The following is a 14,594-nucleotide window of genomic DNA, read 5'->3' as shown; positions in this document are numbered from 1 at the left end:
GACTCCATGTCCCGGCATGCCCCGGACACGGCTGCGCAGTGAGGCCGTAGCGGAACCCCGGAGGACTCCATGTCCCGGCATGCGCCGGGCGCGGCTGCGCGGCGGGGCCGGGCCGGGCCGGGCAGCGCCGGGGCCCCGCGGGGAGCGGCCGGAGGAGGGACCGGCCCTTATAAATGGCGCCCAAGCAGGACCCCAAGCCCAAGTTCCAGGAGGGTGAGTGCTGGCAGGGCTCGGGGGGGTTCCGGGGATGGAGGGTTCGGGTGGTTCTGTGGGCCCGGCCCCGCGGGCTCGGCGCTGGGCCCGCCGCTCCCGCTCCGGGGTTTGGTTCTCATCGCTCCCCGCTCTGCTGAGGTGCGAATAGGTGAGAGCTGAATTCCCGCAGCCTTTGTCTCTTCTTGTCCTTCCTTTCTCCTCCCGGCAACGCGCGGGCCTCTCCCACCCTGTTATTGCAGATGTCCTGCGTTTTCCTTGGCATTAAAGCTGATTTGTCGCGGTTTTTATTTTTATTTCCGTGCGTTTGGAGGATGGTTGTTATTTATTGGCTCTGGAAGGGAGCCCGGTGCTGGAGGATTCATGGATTCCACAGCTGGAATCCACATCTGCAGCAGCACCGGGGCTTAGGTGAATGAGGATGGGTTGGGCTTTGTAGGAGGATTGTTCTGTGTATTGTTTTTTTAGGAGGATTTTTCTGTGTATTTTTTTTAGGAGGTTTTTTCTGTGTATTTTTTTAGGAGCATTTTTCTGTGTATTTATTTTTAGGAGGATTTTTCTGTGTTTTTTTTTTTTAGGAGGATTTTTCTGTGTATTTTTTTAGGAGGGTTTTTCTGTGCATATTTCGATTTTTAGGTGATGGTTGTGGCTGAGCAATGTGAGCTAAATAAAAGCAGCAGTGCAGTGTGAGATGGATACCCCATCCCTGGGGCTGGGGGCACCCCGGGGTGCTGTCCCTGCCGTGGGGTGGGACATGGATGAGCTGTGGCACAGGGAGCGGTGCTGGATGCAGGGACAGCCCCCGTGTGAGGGAGCAGGAGCTGCCATGGAGACAAAGAGCCCTTTCTGCAGCCCATCCTGTGTTTTTAGAGATGGATATTGCTCAGTGGGATCTCTCCTGGGAAGCGTTGCAGGGCTTTGAGAGAGGTGTGGCAGCAGCAGCAGCACTGTGACACTGAGGGGCAATGTCACCTCTCACTGTCAGCCCTGTCTGCAGGGACATTTTAAAATAAAATAAAATACAGACTGTGTGATGTGGCACTGCAGGGAGAGCCCTCTGAGCCTTTTTGTTTTGATGCCCAGAAGCATTTCAGAGCTCTGCATCTTCCCAATCACACGAGGCACTGCAGCAGCCAGGAGGGAACGTGTGTCCTGTGCTGAGTGCCCTGCAATTCCCAGAGCAGCCCAGGCTGAGCCTTGGTCCCTGAGGAGATAAAACCAGGCTGAAGGATGAGCTCACCCTGCTTCAAACCCTGCAGAGGGGAGGTTCTGCTGCTGTTCCTGTCCTGTCCCACATGGATCCTCTCCTGCTCCCTGCCCTGTCCCACATGGATCCTCTCCTGCTCCCTGCCCTGTCCCACATGGATCCTCTCCTGCTCCCTGCCCTGTCCCACATGGAGCCTCTCCTGTTCCCTGCCCTGTCCCACCTGGAGCCTCTCCTGCTCCCTGCCCTGTCCCACATGGAGCCTCTCCTGCTCCCTGCCCTGTCCCACATGGAGCCTCTCCTGCTCCCTGCCCTGTCCCACATGGATCCTCTCCTGTTCCCTGCCCTGTCCCACCTGGAGCCTCTCCTGTTCCCTGCCCTGTCCCACATGGATCCTCTCCTGTTCCCTGCCCTGTCCCACATGGATCCTCTCCTGCTCCCTGCCCTGTCCCACATGGAGCCTCTCCTGTTCCCTGCCCTGTCCCACATGGAGCCTCTCCTGCTGCTGCCCTGAGCTGGGAGTGCCCTGTGCTGCTCATCCTGCAGGACAAGGACAGGGGGACAGGGGCTGTCAGGGTCTGTAGGTGCAGAGGTGTCATCTGAGGACAGCCCTGCATCAAGAACCTGCCTGTGGGTGAGCCCAGCCTGAGCTGGGCCTGGGGAGCAGATCTGGGGATGCCTGGCAGCTCAGGGAGGGGCAGGAGTGGGGGTTTGGTGCCAGCAGCACTGCTGTTCGTGTGCAGCTGCTCCTGCACTGAGATCCTCGGGGATCTGGGGTGCAGAGAATCCCAGCTCTGATCCCCTCTGCTGGGAGAGTCAATCTGCTGCTCCCTGGGCTGGCTCTGAGGTGTCCTGGTGACACAGGGGATGGGAATGGAGCTCTGAGGTGTCCTGGTGACACAGGGGATGGAGATGGAGCTCTGAGCTGTCCTGGTGACACAGGGGATGGAGCTCTGAGCTGTCCTGGTGACACAGGGGATGGAGCTCTGAGCTGTCCTGGTGACACAGGGGATGGGAATGGAGCTCTGAGCTGTCCTGGTGACACAGGGGATGGAGCTCTGAGCTGTCCTGGTGACACAGGGGATGGGATTGGGGCTCTGAGTGTCCCTGCTGTCACAGGGGATGGAGCTCTGAGGTGTCCCTGCTGTCACAGGGGATGGGATTGGAGCTCTGAGTGTCCCTGCTGTCACAGGGGATGGGATTGGGGCTCTGAGGTGTCCCTGCTGTCACAGGGGATGGGATTGGAGCCCTACAGCTCTGAGCTATCCCTGCTGTCACAGGGGATGGAATTGGGGCTCTGCAGCTCTGAGGTGTCCTGGTGACACAGGAGATGGAATTGGAGCCCTGCAGCTCTGAGCTGTCTCTGCCCTTCCCTTGCAGGTGAGCGAGTGCTTTGTTTCCATGGCCCTCTCCTTTATGAAGCCAAGGTAAGTGTGTGTGTGTGTGTGGGTGTGGGTGTGGGTGTGTGTGTGTGCAGGGGGCTCCTGCTGCTCCCCAGCCACACAAGGAAATGGTTCTGCCTGCTGGGCCTCTAGATGGGACCAAGGACTGGAACTAAAATTAACAAAAACCCATCTGGAATGGATTTTAAACCCTGAGCTGTATTCCAGGATGATTTTGGGAAGCCCAGTGGCACTGTGCAGCTTTTGTGGGGATGTCCCAGAGCCCTGGGGATGTCCCAAGCACTGGAAATGTCCCACACACTCTGTGCTGCAGGATTTGATGCTGAGCACAGCCCATGGTCTGCCCCAGTGCCGTGCCAGTCCCAGCTCTGCCCTTCTGCCCACAGCAGCCTGCACTGCAGGTCTGTGCCCCTGCTGCCTCAGGGGTGCTGCAGGCACAGCTCTGGGTTTGAGTGCTCCCCCTCCCCCTGAAAGGGCTTGCAGGAATTCCTGGGGCACCTCAGACAGGGATTGAAATCCTTCAGGAAAGGTTAACACAGGGAAGGGAAGCAGGTGGAACACTCAGCTCCTCTCTTCAGGTGGAACACTCAGCTCCTCTCTTCAGGAGGAAGAGTTGGTGTAATGCTAAAATCACAGCCAGGAGGGTTTGGGCTGCTGCAAACCCCAGGTTTTTAGGGTTCCTGTTCTGCTCTTTCCTGTCCCTGGAGCAGGAGGGTGGGGTTGTTGGGAATGTGTGACACTCCCCCTGTTTGTGCTCAGGGCCTGCAGAGAGGAGGGTGATGCAGGTGCTGAGGAAATCACCTTGTGGCACCCTGAGCTCACTGAGCTGTGCTTTGAGTGTCCCTCCTGTGTCCAGAGCAGGCTCAGGCTGTGCCAGCTGGGTGGGAAGGGATTTCCCAGCTCACAAGAGGTTTTTGGCTGGGTTGTGCTGAGTGGATCCCTCTGAGTTCCTGCACTGGCAGAATGAGCTCCAAGTACAATTTAAAAAAGGCTTGACTTGTTTATTTTGCAGGGTTTAATTTTAAAAGCTGCTTTGTCAGTAGCCATGAATAACAACCTTGGCTTTCTTCCTGCTCCTTTGATCTGTTTTCTGCCAGTCCAGCAGCTGTTCTGTTCCTGAGCACATCCTGAGCCCCACAGCAAGGTGGGAGCTGTTTGGGAGGGCTGGCAAACAGGAGCTCTGTGCCTCTGTGCCATGCAGAGCTGGAGGAGATTCACTGCAGGCCCTCCTGACCTCAGCAGGGAAACATTTCACTGCAGAGCTGTATCTGAGCCCTCTTCTGCTTGGGGCTCAGCCCCTTTCTTCTCCAAAACCAGCAGAGCTGGGTTTAATCCAGAGCAAGCAGAGGATCCAGCAGAACCTTAGGCCTGGCTGCAAGTCCACGTGAGCCTGGGTTTAAGTTTTAAGTTTTGCAGATGTTTCTGGAACAGGAGGTTCCTCCCTGGCATTATTTTGTAGCTGAAGTGGGCACAGCACAGTGTGCTCTGCAGAAAATGTTGTGCAGCCAAAAGTTCTGCCCTGCAAGCACTTGGAGGTGCCAAGAAAATACCAGTTCTAATTTCTGTGAGTAGCTTTTACTCCAGTGGAAGAAAAGCCCCTTTAGAGAGCCCAGAGCTGGAGCCCTGCAGGTTTTGCAGCAGCCTCATTCTGTCAGTGCTTCAGCTGAATCCCAGCACCTCCAGAGCAGGACTTGGAACTTCCTGGAGGAAGTGTTGAGTTGGTGGATTTGATTTGTACAGCCAAGAATTTCAGGGGCAGGAAAGCTGTGCAAGCTAAAGCAGCAGAATTCCCTGAAATCCCCTTTTTTCCCTGGGACTGACTGACCTTTCTTCTCTGTTCCAGTGTGTGAAGGTTGCCATAAAGGACAAGCAAGTGAAATACTTCATCCATTACAGTGGCTGGAATAAAAAGTAAGTAGTGCATGGACTAAAAGCAGGATTTCTGTTTCCAGGGAGGTGCTTTGAGTGTGGGCTGGGGGCAGCAGCTCTGCCCCTGCTCTGGCAGGTCCCTGGGACTGAGCAGGAGGATTTTACACCTGAGCTGAGGTGTGGAGCACTGAGAGAACATTTCCAGAGTGGCCATTTCCTGCAGGAGGCTGCTGGGAATGCTCTGGGGCATTCTGCTTGTTCAGGGTGGGAGATGCTGGAATTCCTGCCTGGCAGCAGCTCTGCTGTGAAAACTTCCTTGCTGTGCCCTGGGAGCAGAGGCAGCTCCCCCTGAGATGGGGCAAAACCACCCAGACCCTGCCCTTGCCTCTTAGGCCAGGCTTTTGGAGCCCAGCTTGCTTAGAGCTGGCCTAGCAGCAGGTGTAGCCTGTGCTTCAGTTCCAGCCTCTCAGATTTAAATAAACTTACAGATGCTTTTCCCTCCTGCAAAGCTGGCAGGGCTCCAGGTGGGGCATGGCTGAGGGTCACAGGCACCTCTGGGATAAATGTTGTGCCCATCAGAGGTGAAAGGTTGTTCTGCTGATGTCTTTTTCTCCCTTTCTTTGAGTTGTTTTCTACCCCTTGGTTTGAACTTAGGGATTAAAAACCTCAGCTCTTCAGAGCCAGCAGTCTCAGAGCAGTTTCCTGTTTGGTTTGGTTTGGTTTCAGTGCTGAGCACTCAGAGTCACAACAGTGCCTGTGATGTGACCAAAAGCTGAACCTGGTGTTTCAGCTGGGACTTTTAACTGCATGCAGAGGGGCAGGGGATGTGTCAGTGTAAAAACACAGCACTCAGAACCAAACCTGGGGGTGCTGCTGCTCCTGGTGAGGCAGCCCCAGCTGGGCTGTGCCATGGAGGGGCCACAGTGCTGTCCTGAGCCCCTTTGCTTGCTTCTGCTGTTGGAGGGTTTATTTTTTTTATTTTTTTTGCCTTCAAGCTTCCATTAAGGACATTAAAAGTGGCTTTGGTGCAAGAGCCAGGGCAGCACAGCCCTCACCTGGCCCTGGAGCTCAGAGGGGTGACTGTGAGGGGCTCAGGGGTGTCACCTGTGAGGGGCTCAGAGGTGTCCCTGTGAGGGGCTCAGAGGTGTCACTGTGAGGGGCTCAGGGGTGTCACTGTGAGGGGCTCAGGGGTGTCACTGTGAGGGGCTCAGGGGTGTCACTGTGAGGGGCTCAGGGGTGTCCCTGTGGGGCTCAGAGGTGTCACTGTGGGGCTCAGGGGTGTCACTGTGAGGGGCTCAGAGGTGTCACTGTGGTGGGCTCAGGGGTGTCCCCTGTGAGGGGCTCAGGGGTGTCACTGTGAGGGGCTCAGGGGTGTCACTGTGAGGGGCTCAGGGGTGTCACTGTGAGGGGCTCAGGGGTGTCACTGTGAGGAGCTCGGAGGTGTCACCTGTGGGGCTCAGAGGTGTCCCCTGCTCACACAGCACTGCTGGGAGGTGGAACAGGCAGGAGTGGCTCAAACAGTGGCTGAAAGCCCAGAGTGTGTGGGCACAGCTGAGGATGTTTCTGTGCCCTTTGGAGATGCTGCCCTGGCCTTCCCTCCCCACTCTGGAGCTCCTGGAGCATCCTGTGGCCAAACCAACCCTGCTCCAGGACTGGCAGCTGCTGAGGAATGGCACAGAGCTCTTCTCAAGAGCTTTAGCTGGTGTGCTTCAGAGTGCCTTGGCCACTTTTCATGTGTTTTGTTGGAGATGAGTTGTCAGACTGCTCAGCTGAGGGAGGCTCTCTGTGTTGAAGTGGAATTCCTGCTGTAATGGCAATTTCCCCAACACCTGTTCTCTCAAATCATTCACTTCAGATCCTGCAAATATTCATGCCATCTTGGTTTCCTTCACAGACAGAAATCAGAGCTCTTCTCCTTACAGTAAGATCCTATTGCTGAATTTAACCTATGAAATGTTGGAATAGATAAAGGAAACTTTCCCAGTAATACACTATGGCTGCAGACATCCCATAGTTTTGTAAGCATAGAGTATTTTTTTTTACTTTTTTCTTTTGAATTAAAGACTGTTCTCTCCCTCCTAAATTTCCCATCCTTCAGGTTTGGGAGGCTGGAAATGAGGGTTGCACTTCCCTAGAGAAATCACCCAGCTCCAGTCAGTGGGGAAGCTTTGGTGACTCTGGCCTCGAGTTGTGCCAGCCCATGACTTGACACAAAGAGTTTGGCCCCAGATTCTGTGCAGCTTTGAACTGACTCTTGTGTGCAGAAGGCACTCCCAGGATGGCTTGCAGTGATTTATTTCCCTCTGGGTTTTTTCCAGCTGGGATGAATGGGTTCCAGAAAGCAGAGTGCTCAAATACGTGGATACCAACCTGCAGAAACAAAAAGAACTCCAGAAGGCCAACCAGTGAGTAGTGGGGAGGAGGGGCTCTCAGGGAGTGTTTGTTGGACAGCTTCAGTCCAGAGGGGGCAGGGGAGCTTTCTGAGTTTCAAACCAGAATCCAAGAAGCTTCTTTTCCCACCAAAACCTTATTCTGAATGTGCTCTGTTCAAAGGGAACAATATGCAGAGGGGAAGATGAGAGGAGCTGCTCCAGGCAAGAAGACTTCTGGTCTGCAGCAGAAGAATGTTGAAGTGTAAGATTCCTTTTATTTAAAAATAAAAAGCCCACCTCCAAACCCTGCCCAAAGCACCTCCCAGACTTTGGCTCCTCAGTTTTGCTTTCAGAGGCTCTGCAGCTCAGCCCCTTTCCTGTGCAGAAGCAGTTTAATGGTACCAAAGGGCTTTGGTTCAAGTATTTATTGAAAATGCCTTTTGGGTGGTGCAGAGTTAGTGTGGAATTGAGGTGCTGAGAGCACACTCTGCATTTTTTGCCCTCTGCTGTTGGTGACTCAAAGTGGGGATTCCTCACAAGCCTTGTACATCTCAGCAAAACCAGTTTCTCTCTAGAATTCCCCACCTCTTCCAAGCACTTTGGAATAGAATTCTCACAGTGCCTTGCCTCCTGCCATGGTACAGTTGTCAGAACTGCATTTGAAGAGCTTTCTTTGGCTGGTTTTAACAATAAATACACAATTAAAAAAGGGTTTGCATCCATGAGAGACCAGAAGCAAGCTCAGGCACCTCCTGGAAAAACTTAATTCGAGCTGTGACTGTCAGAGTCCTTCACTCCATCCTTCTGGTGTTTCAGGGCAGATTTTATTTTCAGACAATCAGTGTAGCTCTGCTCATTTGTCATCTTCTGCTTGGGCAGGGTTTCACTTAATGATGAATGTGGCCTTTACTAATGGGATGTTTTCAATCCCTGACCTCATTTGTGATTCTGGCCCTCACAAGGAAGCTGCTGAAATGCCACCAGTTCTCCAGAAGTGGAATTGGCAGCAGCCTGAGGTCCCAGCTCTGATTCAGGGGCAGGTTTGGTGTGGAATGTGAGGAGGGGCAGGAACTGGGCTTTGCTCTGGGTCCTGCAGCACTTTCACTTTGGGCTTGGCCAAAACCTGGCCAGGGCTGGAGCTGGCCCTGGTTTGGGTGTGCTGAACCCCCTGTGTGTGCTGGACCCCCCTGTGCTCAGGGGCTCCAGGCCAGGTGAGTTCTGTGATTCCTGCCCTGGGATCAGTCCCTGCCCTCCTGTGGGGTCAGACAAAGCCCAGCCCACTCTGTGTGGGCAGCTGGTAATGAGCATCATTAAAGCCTAATTAAAGCAGGTGTAAATGATGGCCAGCACTAATTAGGCTGCTTGAGGGGCTGTTTCACCCTGGCTGCCATGTGAGTGCTGGCAGGGAGCAGGTTTGGGTGTGAGTTTGACTCAGCTGTGTGTGTTGTTTGCAGAGTGAACACTTCCCAAAATACCCTTCCACAATCACACCTGTGCATTGTCCCCTTGGCCCCCTGAGCTCACTGCAGATACACCAAGTGCTGCTGGTGGGGAGGGGGAGGAGGAGCTGTTCACACAACTGTCAGCCTCTGTGGGCCTCAGATTCACCTCCTGTAGCCCCCCTGCAGGACCTGAGGGAAAGGAGATTGATTCTGAAATTCCTCAGGTAACTGAGCAGTGGTGGCACAGATGCAAGCCCAGCTTGTCCCCCAGGGGTGTTGAGTGCTGACAAGCTGCCAGGAAGGCAAATGCTGGGCTGGGGGAGGCTGCTCCCTGAGCCTGTGTGTGACCTGTCCCCAGGTTCTTCCGGAGGGATGGAGCTCACACCGTGTGCTGCCTGGAGAGCCCGGCCATCTCCACCCGGTGAGTGGGGGCTGCCCCCCTGGGCTGCTTCCTTTCCTTTCCTTCCTTTCCTTCCTTTCCTTCCTTTCCTTCCTTTCCTTCCTTTCCTTCCTTTCCTTCCTTTCCTTCCTTTCCTTCCTTTCCTTCCTTTCCTTCCTTTCCTTCCTTTCCTTCCTTTCCTTCCTTTCCTTCCTTTCCTTCCTTTCCTTCCTTTCCTTCCTTTCCTTCCTTTCCTTCCTTTCCTTCCTTTCCTTCCTTTCCTTCCTTTCCTTCCTTTCCTTCCTTTCCTTCCTTTCCTTCCTTTCCTTCCTTTCCTTCCTTTCCTTCCTTTCCTTCCTTCTTTCCCTTGCCTCCTTCCTTCCCCAGCTCCTAGCCAGACCCTGGGGTCCACCCTTCTTCTCTTCCCTTCTTCTCTTCCCTGCTCTCTTCCCCCTCTTCCCTGCTCTCCCCAGCTGCTTTGCCTTTAAACCAAGCCTTTCCCTCCCTATCTGCAGCCCTTCCTCAGAGCCCTGCCTGTTTCCTGGCCCTGATAAGCCCAGCTCAGAGCCTGGGAGAGTGCTCACTTGGGAGAGTGCTGAGTTCCTGAGGGGTCAGTGCTGGGCTGGGGGGGCTTTCCCCACCCCAGGTTTTGAGCAGTGGGTCCAGGCTGCTGCTGGCAGGGAGCAAACTGAGAATGAGTAGTGCTGCTCCAGCCAAAAATTCCTGGAAATGGGTAATAAATAGACCAAGTGCTCCTGAATCTTCCTCTGCTGCTGCAGTGCTAAGCTGGAGGTTTTTTCAATCTTTTACTGGAAGTTAATTCAGTTGAGATTTTTCTGGGAATTCCCAGCACTTGTGTTTCCTTGTGCCATATTCTGTCTGAAATAAAACAACTACAAACCTCATGTAGTTCTCTAAATGCACTTGGGAAAAGCAAAACTTCCCAAAATGGTGAATTCTGGCCTGTTCCATGAAGAATCTCGTGCTTCCATAGCTCTGAGGCCAGCTCCTAGCTTGTATTTCCTGAGTGTCCTTAGCTCAGCAGTGCCCCTGAGGAGCTCCCTGTGCTGAATGCTTGAAACATTTTCTGCTGTGCTTTCCCTGAGTACCACTCCCCTGATATGTGCAATAATTTGTGTTCTTCTTGCAGGAAAACAAAAAAGAACAAGCAGAAAAGTAAGTGTGTTTTATTTTACATCTGAGTGGGTCTCCAGGGAAGGGTTTGGAGGTGAAATCAGATTTTCAGCCTGCCCCAATAATTCCCTGACACCAGTGCTGGAGTCCTGTGCTCTCCCTGCTCAGGAGGGGAAAGGTTCACACTTTGCTGGTTAGTTCAAAATCTGCTTTTTCAGGATTTTGAGCTCTTGCACTTGAAAAGCAAAGCTGATCTGCTGAAATAATTTCCCAAGTCAAACTTAGGTTTTCTTACTGAGATGTGGCACAGCTGCAGAGCTGAGCTGCTGGGTCCAAAAATTCTCCCCCCAAAAAAATACAAGAGGCTGGTGTGGTTCTAGTGCAGAAACCCCCTCAGGTAATGCCAGTGCAGCACTTCAAACTGGCACAAACAGGGGACTCCCAGCACACAAGTAATGTTTAAAACAACAACAACAAACAAACCTGAGCCTTCCTTTGCTCAATAAACCTTGCTGCTGTTTTTTGCTGCTGCTGTGGCCAGCTCCAGGCATTGGGGAGGGCAGCAGCACCAGTGAGACTCCCCAGCCTCCCAGGAAGAAGAGGGCTCGGGTGGATCCCACCGTTGAAAGTGTGAGTATTTCCCACTCCCTGCCAGGGATTTGGGTGGAAAACAGGAGGGTGCTGTGCTCCCAATTAGTGCTGAGAGTGATTGGTGTGGCTTGGCTCTCCCCAGGAGGAAACGTTTATGAACAGGGTGGAAGTGAAGGTGAAGATCCCTGAGGAGCTGAAGCCGTGGCTGGTGGATGATTGGGACTTGATCACCAGGCAGAAACAGGTACCTGTGCCACCCTGCCAGCTCTGTGCCCCCTGCCACTCTGCCCAGCCTCCTTGGGTTTCCTTAATGCCCAGCTAAACTCTGGCAGGAGTTCCTTTCCTAACCTGTGCCACCTTAACCTGCTGATTCCATCCTGGTGAGAAAGGCTTTCAGTTCAGCTCCCAGCTCCAAATGTCTGCAGGAATGAGACAAACTTGTCTCTGTTCTGTTTTGCTTTTGTAGCTCTTCTACCTCCCTGCCAAGAAGAATGTGGACTCCATTTTAGAGGATTATGCAAACTACAAAAAATCCCGAGGAAATACTGATAACAAGTGAGTAGTGCAGCCTGGAACACCTCCTTGGCTGCTGCTGTTGGACTTGGATTCCATGGAAAATGGACCAAAGCTGTGAAACCTGGCCCAGCCCCATGGCCAGTCCCTGTTCCAAGCCCAGGGTGATGGAGGTGGTCAGAAATCCTGAGGGAGTCACTCCAAACTGCCCTTCTGCTTTCTGCTTGTGACTGCTGCTTCCCCACTTTCCTGAAGGAAGCTGGCAGAAATTCCCAGAGAAGCTGTGTGAGGTGAGCTCAGTGCCCTGGGCTCCCTCCCAGGGCCAGGGGCCAGGGAGGTGCACCAGGACTTGTAAACACTCAGCTGGGCAAAGCCAATTATTGTTTGTAATTAGCCCAGCAGTCAGCCCTGAGCAAAACAAGGTGTGTTTACTCTGCAGGAAACTTTCCTGTTTGAAAGGGAGAACAGAAAGGGGAAGTCATTTTCTTCCATTCAAGAGGAAGCAGATTATTGACTTGTCAGGGTGTTTGAGCCTCCTGATGTAATTGTCCTGATGCCTGTGCTAAATTTGTGTCAGGGTGGGGTGAGGTTGTGCTCCTGTCCCTGTGCAGCTGGGTGAGGCTGGAATGTGCAGGAGATCCCTCAGGGGTCTGGCAGGAAGGGAGCAGGTGAAACACCAGGGGGCTGTGCCCTGTCTGCAGTTAATTCAGTGCTGTCCTGGGATCTGGGGTGAGCTCTGGGTGACAGAACTGCTGCGTGTCCCCAGTGCTGCCTGTGCCCTCAGAGGGGCTGCTCTGAGCCCCTGAACGCTGCTGCTCTTGCTCTGCCTCAATCCTGGCTCACTGCAGAGCAGCCCATTTCCCAGGGAGGTCTGGAATTCCTTCCCCCCCTGTGGCTGTGCATTTTAAGGTCCCCAGACAGATTTCCTTGCAAGATGTGAGCACCCCCAAAAGACCTTCCTGATTCTGGTGGTGTCCCCAAGGCAGGCTCAGCCCTGGTGCTGGGAGCAGGCCTGGCAGAGCTCTCTGTCCCCAGGGAATATGCTGTCAATGAGGTGGTGGCTGGGATCAAGGAGTATTTCAATGTCATGCTGGGCACTCAGCTGCTCTACAAGTTCGAGAGGCCCCAGTACGCCGAGATCCTGGCGGATCACCCCGACGCGCCCATGTCCCAGGTGTACGGTGCCCCACACCTCCTGAGGCTCTTTGGTGAGTCACCTGGGGTGGGCAGGGGCTCTGGGGAGGATCCAAGTGCTTGTTTCTCTCTCCTGAGCCTGCCAGGCAGCTCTGAAGTGTGGGCTCATTCCCTAAGGGTGGGTTCCAAAAGCCTCAGAGCCCCTCCAGGGTTTGGGGTGGAAATGAATTTTTTAAGTCTGGTTGGTTTGGGTGAAATATGTTGGGATGGATTCCTGGGCTGCTGTTGTGTGCTGCTGTACATTGTGGATTGGGTGACTTGGGGCAGTGTTTGTGACAAGTGTCCCCTGTGAGCAGTGCGGATCGGAGCCATGCTGGCCTACACGCCCCTGGACGAGAAGAGTCTGGCTCTGCTCTTGAACTACTTGCATGACTTCTTAAAGTGAGTACTGGGGAGCTCTTCCAGAGAGAAAGAGAAAGGTCAGGGAGCTCAGGCTGCCCCTTTTCAGTGGGTTGTTGTATAACTGGGGCCTTGTGTGGGATCCTCCTCTCAGACTCCACTTCTCTGGTTCTGTTAATCTGCACTCCTACCCGGTCCCATCTGCTCCCTGTTGCAAAATAAATGCTCCAACATTTATTTATAGCTGCTAAAAAAAGCAGATGATAATTCCAGCAAGCTATTAAATTACACAACAGTTACTCAACAACAATTGAGCAAATGTTTAAAAACTGATGAACTTTAGGAATGTTATTTCTGGGACAGACTGTCACCAGGGCTTTAGTGTGCTGTGGAACCCTGTGGCCATGGGATGTCTTAGGAGGAGAACATCCTGATAATAATAAAACACTTCAATGTGAAATGAGGTGAACTTTAAGGTCCCTTCCAACCCAAATCATTCCATCACTCTATGATCATCTGGAAGCTGCAAGAAAACCCTCAGTAAATGCAGGGTGCAGCAGGGCTGGACAGGAATCAGCCTGGCAGCCAGGGAAAGCTGCCCTGGGACAGCCCTGGGCTTTGGGGCACTCTGAGGTAAATGCAGGTGCTGAGAGCTCTGGCTGTGAGGCAGAAATGTGAGCCCAGTGACCAGAAACCCTGAACCCATTCCATGAGAATTAATGGCACACAGCCCTTCCTTACCTCTGCCCATTCCTGCTTGTGCCATCCTTCATCAGCCCTTGGGGAGGGTCCTGGTGTCCTGCTGCTTTGAGTAGAGCAGCACCAAATCCGTTCTTGGGACAGCAGCTGAACCTCAAATACCAACAGCTCCATCCTGTTAATCCTGAGCTGCCAGAGCTCACCTGCAGCCAGGCTGGAGTGGAGTTTTTGGCTGAGCTGTCAGGCTGGAAGTGCTTGGCAGAGCTGAGTGAGCAGCTGGATGTGTGTCTGGGCAAACACCTCCTGATGCACAGATTCTCTGAGCCTTTGGGCAGGAAGCAATGTGCTGCTTTTGTTGTTTCTGTAGGTACTTGGCCAAGAACTCCTCTGCACTGTTCAGTGCCAGTGACTACGAGGTGGCCCCTCCCGAGTACCACCGCAAGGCAGTGTGAGCTGGGAGCCCTGAGCAGGGCCTGGCTCCTCAGCACCCTGTCCTTCACCTCCCTGTCACACAGCTCCTGTAACATAAAGTGAGTAAGTTGTGTGTGTGCAATGCATCTGGCACCCCAGCCAGGAGGATTTGCTGCTCTCCAGAGGGATTGTGCTGAAGTGGAAGCTGGGAGCTCCCGAGGTGTTTCTGGTTGGTGTTTGCATCGCTGGGATGGAGAGGGATGTGTCTGTGTCATTGTCTGAGCTCAGTGCTCCTAGGGCTGCTCCCCTGAGCCCTGGCCTCCCTAACCTGCTTTATTCCATAGTAATGACAGACCCACCAGGGCTGTGTCACCTGTGTTGGTGCTATTGACTGTCTCACTCACCCCAGTGACTTCTTGGTGTTGGAAGTTCGATGTTTGGTTCATAAATGTCTGCTTTTCATGGGGTAGTTGAAGGACTGTGACTTCTTTTTATATTCTAATGATAGGAAAACGCATTCTCATCTCATAGTGTTTGGAAATGTTGGTCTTTAGCAGAGCTGTTTTACAGATCTGCAAATAAACTTTTTTAATTTCAAATGTGGTTTCTGCTGTTTGTGTTGCATCAGTCCCTGCCCTGTCAGTGTCCTGGCCAGGCTGGTCAGGGGAATGAGGGGTTTGGATCTCAAAGCATTGCATGATTTGGCTCTCAGTAGCTGCTCTTGGCAGGCAGAATACCAGGTTTTAATCACAGATGTTATGCAGGGAGCCACAGTGGCCAGGGATCTGGGACCCATCGAGTCCCAGGGCTGCTCTGGGGTGGGACTGAGCCTTT

At 53.3% G+C, this 14,594-nt stretch overlaps 1 protein-coding gene across 1 annotated transcript; it reads left to right on the top strand.

Moving 5' to 3' along the window:
• Positions 1 to 86: 86 nt before the first annotated feature.
• Positions 87 to 14,359, top strand: MORF4L1 (mortality factor 4 like 1). The gene is made up of 13 exons (XM_033071015.1): positions 87 to 213; positions 2,795 to 2,841; positions 4,661 to 4,728; positions 7,005 to 7,091; positions 7,240 to 7,320; positions 8,859 to 8,921; positions 10,030 to 10,055; positions 10,555 to 10,643; positions 10,747 to 10,848; positions 11,071 to 11,159; positions 12,153 to 12,325; positions 12,608 to 12,692; positions 13,717 to 14,359. Exons 1-13 carry the CDS (start codon positions 174 to 176, stop codon positions 13,799 to 13,801), a joined length of 1,035 nt encoding a protein of 344 aa, XP_032926906.1. The 5' UTR covers positions 87 to 173; the 3' UTR covers positions 13,802 to 14,359.
• Positions 14,360 to 14,594: the final 235 nt, after the last annotated feature.

This window comes from Catharus ustulatus, chromosome 12, assembly GCF_009819885.2.
Source record: "Catharus ustulatus isolate bCatUst1 chromosome 12, bCatUst1.pri.v2, whole genome shotgun sequence".
NCBI classification, from domain to species: Eukaryota; Metazoa; Chordata; class Aves; order Passeriformes; family Turdidae; genus Catharus; species Catharus ustulatus.
This window is presented reverse-complemented; position numbering and strand designations above follow the sequence as displayed.

Bases quoted from the DNA above. Each gene is read 5' to 3' on its own strand.
- MORF4L1 (XM_033071015.1), top strand. From the start codon at position 174: ATGGCGCCCAAGCAGGACCCCAAGCCCAAGTTCCAGGAGG. The intron at 7,092-7,239 runs GTGAGTAGTGGG...CTCTGTTCAAAG, and splicing joins GAACTCCAGAAGGCCAACCA to GGAACAATATGCAGAGGGGA. The intron at 12,693-13,716 runs GTGAGTACTGGG...TTGTTTCTGTAG, and splicing joins TACTTGCATGACTTCTTAAA to GTACTTGGCCAAGAACTCCT.